Genomic DNA, 12238 nt, shown 5'->3' with positions numbered 1-12238 from the left:
TAATCATTTTATGTTCCAGGACAAATCAAAATAGGTCGTACATGGTAAATGGTAACAAATTGAGGAATGCAGTTGAACAGAGGGATCTAGGAATAACTGTGCATAGTTCCCTGAAGGTGGAATCTCACGTAGATAGGGTGGTAAAGAAAGCTTTTGGTGTGCTAGCCTTTATAAATCAGAGCATTGAGTATAGAAGCCACAACAGATCAACGGTGGATGCGATCTCGCTGGCCCTCCACTCCGCACTGGACCACTTGGACAACAAAAACTCATATGTCAGGCTGTTATTCATTGATTACAGCTCGGCATTTAACACAATCATCCCTTCCAAACTGGTTACCAAACTCGCAGAACTGGGTCTCTGCGCATCCCTCTGCAACTGGATCCTCGACTTCCTCATCCACAGACCACAGTCTGTTCGTATTGGTGGAAACGTGTCAGCCTCGATAACAATCAGCACAGGAGCACCTCAAGGCTGCGTGCTCAGCCCCCTGCTGTACTCACTCTATACCCATGACTGCGTAGTGAACCACAGTGCGAACTCCATCATCAAGTTCGTTGACGACACCACTATTGTGGGGCGTATCACTGATGGGGATGAGTCAGAATATAGAAGAGAGATTGAGCAACTGTTCATATGGTGCCAGCGCAATAACCTGGCCCTCAACACCAGCAAAACCAAGGAACTGATTGTGGACTTTGGAAGGAGTAGGAGGGGGACCCACAGCCCCATTAGATGGTTAAAAGGGTCAAGAACTTCAAATTCCTGGGCATGCACATCTCTGAAGATCTTTCCTGGTCCGAGAACACTAACGCAATTATCAAAAAAGCTCATCAGCGCCTCTACTTCCTGAGAAGATTACGGAGAGTCGGATTGTCAAGGAAGACTCTCTCTAACTTCTACAGGTGCACAGTCGAGAGCATACTGACCGGTTGCATCGTGGCTTGTTTCGGCAATTTGAGCGCCCTGGAGAGGAAAAGACTACAAAAAGTAGTAAACACTGCCCAGTCCATCATCGGCTCTGACCTTCCTTCCATCGAGGGGATTTATCGCTGTCGCTGCCTCAAAAAGGCTGGCAGTATCAACAAAGACCCACACCATCCTGGCCACACACTAATCTCCCTGCTACCTTCAGGTAGAAGGTACAGGAGCCTGAAGACTGCAACAACCAGGTTCAGGAATAGCTACTTCCCCACAGCCATCAGGCTATTAAACCTGGCTCGGACAAAACTCTGATTATTAATAAGCACTTTCTGTTATTTGCACTTTACCAGTTTATTTATTCATGTGTCTATATATTTATATCATGTTATATGGACACATTTATCTGTTTTGTAGTAAATGCCTACTATTTTTCTGTGTGCTTAAGCAAAGCAAGAATTTCATTGTCCTATACAGGGACACATGACAATAAACTCACTTGAACTTGAACTTGAAGTTGGGATGTAATGTTATAATTGTACAAGGCATTGGTGAGGCCAATTCGGGAGTATGGTGTACAATTTTGGTCGCCCAATTATAGGAAGGATGTCAACAAAATAGAGAGAGTACAGAGGAGAGTTACTAGAATGTTGCCTGGGTTTCAGCAACTAAGTTACAGAGAAAGGTTGAATAAGTTAGGTCTTTATTCTTTGGAGCTCTGAAGGTTAAGGGGGGACTTGATAGAGGTCTTTAAAATGATGAGAGGGATAGACAGAGTTGACGTGGATCAGCTTTTCCCTTTGAGAATAGGGAAGATGCAAACAAGAGGACATGACTTCAGAATTAAGGGACAGAAGTTTAGGGTAACATGAAGGGAACTTCTTTACTCAGAGAATGGTAGCTGTGTGGAATGAGCTTCCAGTGGAAGTGGTGGAGGCAGTTTCGATTTTATCATTTAAAAATAAATTGGATAGGTGCATGGATGGGAAAGGAATGGAGGGTTATGGTCTGAGTGCAGGTAGATGGGACTAGGGGAAAATAAGTGTTCGGCACAGACTTGTAGGGCCGAGATGGCCTGTTTCCATGCTGTAAATATGGTTATATGGTTACAGTGAAAGGAGAGGCAAGGAGATGTTGAAAATATCTTGGCTATGGAAAGGTGTAGCACAGGAACACCACAGGAGATAATTTGTCCCCGTGTCTATCAAATTGTACAACTCCTTCCCCTCTGTCGTGGGTAGACCGACTCCCACACCCCCATCTTTGCACATCCTGGACTTTTTCCACTCAATAATTTAATTTCATGTTTGTTACATATTTGCCGTGCAATAACTGGTCGCTTAAATTTTGTTATTATTATAATGCACGACACTTTCAATGCCTTGTAACTGTATCTTGGTGGGCAGACCAATTTCGCTCTGGGATAAATCAAGTTCTATTATATCGTATTGTATGCTCTTGGAAAAGATAGATCAATGAAGACATGGAAGTTGAACTCAAACCATGTATGACATCAACGTTTCTCTACTGGACTTAAACTAGAGGTGACAGCTTGGCTGACAGAAGAGTCAACACAGTGGGTGTAAAGGACTTGAGAGGAACCAAAACAACCTCCCTCATTTTTCTGACATTTAGTGAGCGGAAGTCACAATTCATCATGTTTTGTCAGACACTGTTTCATCAATTGAGTGAATCAAAGTTGTAAATGTCAACATAACATTCGTGAGAATGACTGTTTAACACCGAGAAGGTGGAAACCAGACGACAGAAATTAGAGTGGGGTGGAAAGGGGAAGAATTACACTTCTTCAGTTACTTCAATGACCTCCCTTCCATCGCAAGGTCAGAAGTGGGGATGTTCAATTCATTTCACAACTCCTCACCGAATGAGACACCACACGCCTGCATGCAGTAAGGTCTTGGACAACATTCAGGTACCAATTGACAAAGTGTAGAGTGGCAGTCACGTTCAACAAGGCAGAGTCAAACCACCTGTCCTTAGCAAGGCAAGGCCTCGGTAAGGCCAGCAGCATAAACAAGGATGAGTCACACCCTGGCCACTTCCTCTTCTCCCCTCTCCCATCAGGCAAAAGGTATAGAATTGTGAAAACGCACACCTCCAGATGCAGGGAAAGTTTCTTCAAAGCTGTTATCAGGCAACTGAATCATCCTACTGCAAACACAGTGCTGAACTACTATCAACCTCATTGGTGACCATCAGACTATCTTTGATTGGACTTTGTTGGCTTTACCTTGCATTAAACGTTATTCCCTTATCATGGATCTATACACTGTAAATGGCTCCATTGTAATTTGTATTGTCTTTCCGCTGACGGGATATCGAGCAACAAAAGCTTTTCGCTGTACACGTGACAATAAACTAAACTGAACTTAGCAATCAAAAGCAATAATCGTTTATTGGTCCCCACCAGCAATATCCTCGGGGTCATTTAACTGGACCAGCTAGATAAATACAGTGGGTGCAAGTGCACACCAAAAACTGTGCATTCTTCAGTGAATGACTCTCCTACAGATACCCCCAGGCCTTTCCACCACATAAAATACACTCTACTCTCCAGTGATCTGGATAGGTGTGGTACTAACATGTCACAAAAAGCTCAACCTTAGTCAATCAATCAATCAATCAATCAATCAATCAATCAATCAATCAATCAATCAATCAATGTTTTATTCATCACATACACAATAAAGCTAGAAGCTCCGCAGACCGTGGCTTCAGGCTGCAACAGTCCGCGGCAGCACTCCCTTCTGGTGACCCCGGCAAGGGCTCGCTCGCTCCGCGATGAAAAGTCCACGCTGAGCCCGCTGCTGAAACTCCGGGCCCGTCTCTGGGAAAGGCCACTCCAATCCACGGTGTTAGGCCGCGAGGTAGGCAACATGGAAAAAGTCGCCTCTCCATGAAGGAGGCGACCAAAAGCCGTTCCCCCTTACCCCCCCTCACCACCGCCCCACACAAGACACACCAAGAGACATTACAACAAACATTTGGACATACGAAAACGAACAAAAAAAGTAGAAGTGACTAACACGTTGCTGGCAGTGCAGCCGTCTCACAGAGCCCCCACCGCCACGCAGGACAAAGCAGTCCACTTTGTTGACAACCCCATCAAACACCCTAAACACTCTCTCCCTCCATATGCTGCACACAGTGGCTGCTGCATATGTATTTTACAAAATGCTCTGACGTCCTTCATCAACATGACTCTGACAGCTTCTCCCAAACTTTCAATCCCTTACAACCAAGGTGGACAAGAACAGCAAATGCAGGGAACACCAGCAACTGCATGTTCTCCTCCAAGCCAGACAGGATCCTGACCTAGAAATATCTAGTCTGTCCTTCATTAGAACAGAGAATAGCATGGCAGAGGAACAGGTCCTCAGTCCACAGTGTCCATGCCAAACATAATCCCAAGTTAAACTAATCACCTCTGTCTGCATGTGATCCAAATCCCTCCATTCCTTGTACATCTGCCTATCTAAAAGGGTCATGTGCAACTAGAGTATCTACTTCCCCCAGCACCCCTGGCAGTACGTTCCAGGCACCCAGCACTCACTGTGCAAAAAAACCTGCTCCTCACACCTCCCTTAAACTTTGCCCTTCTCACCTCAAAAGCCCTGCCCTACTGTACGAGTTCATTCAAAGTGTTCTCCTGAGTTTGCCCTGATTCAAACTCGGAGATTTACGATAATGGCCGCTCGTCGGTACTCGGGGCTCTCGTGGACATTTTTCAACATGTTGAAAAATCTTCACGAGTCTTCCCGAGCTTACCGCGTTTCCCGAGTACCTGCCGTTAGCGTTACGAGCCACTAAGAGACGTCCCCGAGCTCCGACGTACCCGCTACGTACATTCTACGTGCTTACCACGAGTTTGATTTTTTTTAAACTCGGGAGAGCTCTTGAATGAACTCGTACAGTGGGACGAGGCCATTAATCTCTGCTCCTCAGTCTTTGGCATTTCCACCCAGAAGATTCTGCCTGTCTATCCTATATATGCTTCTCATAACGTTATTTAATTCTATCAGATCTCCCCTCATCCTTTGACACTCCAGAGAAAATAATGTAGGTTTGTCCATAAAACAAAACGCTGAAGGAACTCAGCGTGTCAGGCAGCATCTTTGGAGAGGATGGATAGACAATGTTTCGGGCTGTGGCCCTTCTTCAGACTGATGGAGTAAAAGGGAAAAGGGACATGAACTGCCAAGCTGGAAAAATTATGTGAACTGCTAAGGCCAAAACCACGTTGATAAACCCAAATAATCTCCTTTTCTAAATGTGAGTAAATCCTATCTTAAAATGTTCTCTCCAACAGCTTCCTTCCTTCTTCCCGTCTGAAACAAAGGAATAACATCGACTATTTTCTAGTCCTCCGTGGCTACAGAGAGATAAATACCTTCATCAAGCCCCTATGCAATCTCCTCTCTGGCCTTTTTCAATAATGATGGATATATCCCAGAGGCCCTGGGGAGTTACCCAGCAAACACTTTTCAAGAGATCCAACACGACATCCCTCTTGGTTTTAAACTGCCCAAACATAGCAGCATACCACACACATCTCATTATTTGCCATGCCCTGTAACAAAATTGTTTAGTATCTTGCCTACATTCTCTGATTCGAAGCATAAATTCCCTCCTCTATTCTTGTTGTCTTACTTTATTTCCAGGTACCTTCTTGTTTTTAATATATGCATGTAAAGGATGTAATTAATACGACTTGCTAAGGACATTTCATGCCTCCTTTTGGCCCTTAGAAATTCCCCGCGAGTTTTTTCCTGCTTGTTTTATGTTCCTTCAAGGTCAAATCTGATTTCATCTTCCGAAACCTTACACATGCTTCCTTTTCCTTTTTGACCAAAGTTACAACCTTGGTCATCCAAGGTCCCCTTACCATGTCATCCTCATCCCTCCTCTTCTCAGGAACATGCCAGTCCAGAATTCTGATCAGATGGACTTTCAATGATTCTCACATGTTAGATGTGGACTTGCCTAATAACAACTGCTCCCAATTTACTCTCCCTAGCTCCTTCCCATTAAATGTTGTCATCTGGTTTACCCCAATTTAATACTTCCCCCCATGGTCCAAACATCTTCATTAACATCTGTCTTAAAACTTATGGAGAATGAAAAAGCTTTCCCAAAAATCTTCAAGTCACCTGGTCAGCCTTGTTTCCCAATACAACTTCTGATCAGGCCCCTCCTAGAGTTGGACTACCCACATACAGTTTTAAGAAACACTGTCACTGGGCTTAAATCTTTGAACTCTCTCTCCAGTAGTCCTGTGGGAGAGTACTTTCACCAGAAGAGCGGCAATGCTTCCAAGAGGTAGCATCCTACCCTCTTCTCAAAAGTAATATGGGATGGACAATAAATCTGCCCTCTCCAGTTGTGCCGCATTCCCAGAATCAAATAAAAATCACAGCACTGACAACGCCACACCAGAATTACATAAATGCAATACATTTCTCACTGGTTACAATTCATAAAATTGTATTAAACATTCTGATCCAAATCTATAAATAAGTCACAATGCAACTGACTGCACGCCAAATACACATGAATTATTCAGCATTTTGAAATAACATTCATCTTGTTTCTATATTGCAGGACTTACCCACGGCCACAGAACATGATTGGATTTGAACCAAGCTGCTCTCTGCTTAATGTTCGCTACCATAGTCTCAGCATAGGCTCGAATTGTTTGACTGGTCACTGGGAGACTCATATTAGGATAAATTCCATTCTTCGGTGGGTCAGGAAAAACAGCAATTCCATTCCAAAAAAACCCAGATCTATGGCAAACCATGGCAAAAAAAAAGTTATATAATCCTTCTCTCTGAATTGATCAACAGTAAAATATTCATCTTCATCCGAATGACAAGACCACATAACACTTCATATGTTAAACTATAAAAACAATGAGTATCATGGCTGTTTATTGTGTAATCAGCGCACTGCAATAGCAACAAAGCACAATTACAGCCAATGTTGCAGAATACCATGTATTTGGCAACAATCAAGTCAAAAAGGATGGGTTGCTAGTTCTAATGCATAATGACTACAGCAGAAGAACATGAACAGCCCAGAGCAGTGGTCAATGGCAAATCAAAAACATGTAGAATAACAGCTAAATTATTAGCTGGAGACACAGTTTTCCGTGGGCATTCTAGAAATTTCAACATGAACGGTTACAAGTCAAGCGCAAAAATATTGGAATGAAGAACTGTAGATGCAAGTTATATCGAAGTTTAATTTAATGAGACAGGAGGTTTAGTTAAGTGGGAACAGGCCCTTCTGCCCACTGAGTCCTTGCCGGCCAGCGATCAGCTGTACACTATTTCACTCCCACACACTGGGAACAATTTACAGAATCCAATTAACCTACAAACCTGCACCAGAGCACCCAGAGAAAACCCACGTAGTCACAGGGAGAACGAACGTACAGAGATCACCCATGGTCAGGATTGAACTGGGGTCTCTGGCGCTATGAGGCAGCAACTCTACCGCTGTACCACTACGCCACCCAAAACCTTGCAGTAAATATCCAATGACATTTAGTGATTGGCTTCCTGACAGGATTTAATGTTTGCGTGATCACAAATATCCTGTTGAATTACTCCAACACTTTGTGTCTCTCAGTAGTGTGGGAATTTGGTGCAAGCCTTGGTGAAGAATTCAGCTGAAGGATAAAAAACATTTGCCAAGAAAATATTTCAAGAGCAGAATATTTGTGATCACCACAATATTAAATTCTGTCAGAAAGCCAATCATTAAATGCCATTGGATATAAACCGTTCACAAAATTACTTTGGAAGCTTCACCCAAATTTACAATTGTGCCCTTGAGTGGTCACAATGACACCCAAGTGTACACAGATGGCACATTCTTGGACATTCAGTTTCAAATGAGTGTCTCTCACATAACCTGCAATAATCATGCAGAAAGTGTAGGAAGGAACTGCAGATGCTGGTTTAAACCGAAGATAGACACAAAAGGCTGGAGTAACTCAGCAGGACAGGCAGCATCTTTGGAGAGAAGGAATGAACCTTTCTTCAGGGTCTCGACCCGAAACGTCACCCATTCCTTCTCACCAGACATGCTGCCTGTCCCGCTGTGTTAATCCAGCTTTTTGTATCTATAATCATGCAGTAGGCAGCCCTTGACAGAGACTGCATACTTAAGGAGATCTGCCTGATAAGTCTGAGCAAGTGAATCTTGGAGCCACCTGCTGGTAGATCACCAACTTCCCCGACGACCATATGTGGTCCCAATAGTAACATCTGCAGGAGCAGCTAATCTCCACCCTATCAATATCTACCACACAAGACACTAATCTACCATCAAAGTGAATATCCTTCTCATGGGGCTGTCCCACTGTATGAGCTAATTCAAGAGTTCTCCCGAGTTTCCCCCGATTCGAACTCGGAGAATTACGGTAATAGCCGCTCGAAGGTACTCGGGGCTCTCATGGATATTTTTCAACATGTTGAAAAATCTTCACGAGTCTTTCCGAGCTTACCGCGTTTCCCGTGTATCTGCCGTTAGCATTACGAGCCGCTAAGAGACGTCCCGAGCTCCGACGTACCCGCTCCGCAGATTCTATGTGCTTACCACGAGTTTGATTTTTTGTTTAAACTCGGGAGAGCTCTTGAATTAGCTCGTACAGTGGGACAGCCCCTTTATACCCAGATTTACAGGCATTTAACAGTGATACAAATTCTCAGTTTGAGCTGCTGTTAGAATATTGCCAATGGGGCAACTGAGTTTTCAGATTTTATCTATTCTACAGTATCATCTTTGACTTGTCTATTATACTTTCATTTAATGTTTAAGAAGGAACTGCAGGTGCTGGAAAATCGAAGGTACACAAAAATGTTGGAGAAACTCAGCGGGTGCAGCAGCAACTATGGAGCAAAGGAAATAGGCAACGTTTCGGCCCGAAACGTTGCCTATTTCCTTCGCTCCATAGATGCTGCTGCACCCGCTGAGTTTCTCCAGCATTTTTGTATACTTTCATTTAACTTGGACTCAATAGAACAAAAAAGATTTTGGATCAAATTGCAGATAAATCAAACACCAATGACTATTGAACTGGCTGTGAATTCTATGCATAATTTATTCACTACTTTCTTATAAGCGCTGGGAAGGAAAACAAAAGTTAAACCCATATTGCACCATTTTGATTTCCACGTTCAAGTTCAATGACAGGCAGTATTGTTTCATTATACAGTGCAATATTTAATTAAACACCACACACTTGCTCATTTTGATTATCATAGTGAAAGTTACACTATTACCTGTTGGAGAATGGCAGGGAAGCAGGAACACAATAGCTGTATTGGTCCATAGTGTGAGTGAAGATCTCCTGCTGCTCTGCCAAGGATGGAGAACCTTGCCACACAAACTGGAGTTTCTGTATGGTTGGGGAAAAGCAGGGAGGGAAAGGTAGGTCAGAGACATGGTATTGCTCATCAGGATATCTATATCAAAAGAGAAAAAAAAAAATCTTCTTAAGGTAGCATGCATTCTTATAAATTGTCCCATCATCTAAGATGCAACAGAAAGAGGGATACATGAGCAATTATTCAATCTCTCATCAATGTTCTTGACTGAAGCTTCGGACGTGGGCTCTGTGGAATATGCGTGAATATATCCACAATATCATGATATTCTACCCAGGAACTGAATCGGCTTGGTCTTAGCAATTACCCAAGCTACCCGACCATGCAAGATTGACGTCCAGCAGACCCTTGCACAAGTCAGATGTTACACAAGTCAAAATGGAAGTGCTACTGCACACACTTAAATTTACTCTTTGTACTGCTTATGCTTATGCTGTACCGCAGACACTGTACATATAAAGAATGAAACATTAGTTAATGTGATATTGTGGAAATACTTAAACTATTTAGTGGGCACATTATTTTATTTAAATATAATTATTCGTGTTTAAATCCTGAATTTAAACTTTCAATGCAAGTTATTGGCCATTTTAGACCATGTTTTACACATTAGCTATGTGGAACTGTTGATAAATAAATTCAGTACATGCTGATGAGCCTGCAAAATTTGGTTTTGCCAATTAAAAATAACTTCCAACAATGCCAAAGAATGCTGTCACCACAAGTGACAGGTACAGCTGGAGTCAATTGCCAGAGAACTGCAGCAAACTACATTTACAAAGCTAAGTGCAAAGTGTCAAATGTGAATTCAGGGGGATCACCGTCTTTCAGTTTATCTGGGGGTCGAGGATGGACCGGGTGCGATGGGCCACAATGCACAAGAGGGCAGACAACGGGGGTAAAAGCGTGCCCAACGTCGCCCTCACCCTGATGGCCACCTTCGTGTGTGGCTGCATCAGGCAGAGTGTAGAGCCAAGGCACGTGGTCACCAAGTGTCACTACCTGCTGAGGTTCTACCTGTCCCCGGTGTTGCGAAGGATAGGCCGGGCGCAGATGCCACACAATGTGCCAGTCAGCTGGACATTGCCGCACCATCTGTCTTCGGTGGAAAGGTTCTTCCGTACCAACACCTTTGACCACAAGTCCATCAGGCAGTGGTCAGCACGGAACGTCCTGCAGGCACTGCAGGGAAATGACTCCATGGATCCTGTGGTGTGGTTCCCAGAGCAGACTGCCCAACTTGTCTGCCGAAATGCCTCATCGCCAGAACTCACCAACAGGCACCAAGACCTGGTTTAGCTGGCGGTGAGGGGAGCCCTCCCAGTCAGATTCTTCCTGCACCTTCAGAACCTCACTACCAGCGCACGCTGCCCTCGGGACGGCTGCTATGGAGAGGAGACGGTTGCCCAACTCTTTGCAGAGTATGAATTTGCCAAGAAAGTCTGGAGAGGTTTGTCACAAGTGGCAAGGGTGGGGGGTAAATGTGTGTAATTTGTGCAAGGTGTGTAAACAGTATTGAATGTATTGAATAGGCTCCGAAAATGTTGGATTAATTTTTTGCACGGTTCGTGGATTGTATATATTTATTACTAGAATAAAGTCTATTTTTAAATAAAATTAAAAAAAATTGATACTGCCACAGATTGTTTAATAATAAGTTGCCACAATTACTCTGGCAAGTTTAGGCAGACACCACTGACAGACCAAGGTCCAACACGGAGACCATGTGGGTGTTCTGACAGGGTGACCACTTCAGAGTTCTGACGCGGAGACCACTAGGGACATATAGTCCCCACTTTAGAGCTCGGATGCAGAGACCACGTGGGTGCACGCACGAGATTAACTGACTGACTTACAGAAACGGCGGATACAACAGTAGTAGCACACTGCTAGCAGGACTACCGAGATGCGCAAGTAATAAAGCAGTGTGCTGAAAGAATCGCTTACGTGCATGCGAGTTTATGTAAGTTGCCTATTAAGTAGGTTGAGGAATACCTGTGTGTGCTAAATATACTAATGTCAGAGTGTCATATTCTCCCTCTGAAATTCATTCCATCAACTTCAACGCAATGCATTTCACATGCACAGTGTACTACTATTGCTATTATATAGCATGTTCAACACTATGAACCCAGATGACGTTTGAGGCTATTGTCTGATAATAGCTTCCAGTGTACTGGGTTTTAGTGGGATCACACCATTGTGCACAGTTCTGGTCTCTTATTAACTGCATTTTCTTGCGTTGGATTCAGTGCAGAGAAGGCCACTTGCATGATAGCTGGGATGAAGGGCTTGTAGTTTGGTGGACAATTGAGCAAACTGAGTCTCAATTCTTTGGTAGCCCAATTCTCTGGGCTGAGAATAACAGATCATTTTATTGAGGGATATGAGATTGCGGGGGCTTGACAGGGTGAATGCTCCAAGGGTGCTTCCCTTGTTAGGAGTATAGAACCAAGGATCATATTTATCACCGCCAAGTTACTGGGATCTTTGAACTTTTGTATTCTGAGTGCTATGGATATTGAGACACTAGATTTATTCAAGACTGAGATCAATTTTGGGACTGTAAGGAAATCGATCAGGAATTGAACCCTAGACAAGATCACTCATGGACCTTGAAGTTGGAGCAGACTTGAGGGACTACGGAACATCTGCCTGCTTTTATATCTAGTGTACATACAACACCAAATCCAGCCACGCTCTTGTGCACAGTGACCACTTACACAGCTTAGCCGTACCATTCAGATACCGGGGATTTAAAAGAAATCTGAGAAATTTCTAACAGTTCAAAATCTAATGCAAATAATTAATGGAGCATTTGTCAAAGGATAATCTTCTAGTCATTCTAACAACAGTGTGATCACAAACAGCAGTTGGATTGAGAAACTGCAGATGCTGA

At 43.5% G+C, this 12238-nt stretch overlaps 1 protein-coding gene across 1 annotated transcript in view; it reads right to left on the bottom strand.

The window, feature by feature from the left end:
- The window catches only part of man2b2 (mannosidase, alpha, class 2B, member 2), a 66947-nt gene that overhangs the window by 52698 nt on the left and 2011 nt on the right, over nucleotides 1-12238 (bottom strand). The window contains exons 3-4 of the mRNA XM_055643068.1: nucleotides 9235-9350; nucleotides 6552-6729 (exon numbers count right to left, since the gene is read on the bottom strand). Of these exons, the coding sequence (XP_055499043.1) occupies nucleotides 6552-6729; nucleotides 9235-9350 (294 nt within the window). The remainder of the gene's footprint in view (nucleotides 1-6551; nucleotides 6730-9234; nucleotides 9351-12238) is intronic.

The sequence above is a fragment of the Leucoraja erinacea genome, chromosome 1, assembly GCF_028641065.1.
Source record: "Leucoraja erinacea ecotype New England chromosome 1, Leri_hhj_1, whole genome shotgun sequence".
Taxonomy (NCBI): domain Eukaryota; kingdom Metazoa; phylum Chordata; class Chondrichthyes; order Rajiformes; family Rajidae; genus Leucoraja; species Leucoraja erinaceus.
Note: the sequence above shows the minus strand (reverse complement) of the source record. Positions and strands in the feature narration are given on the sequence as shown.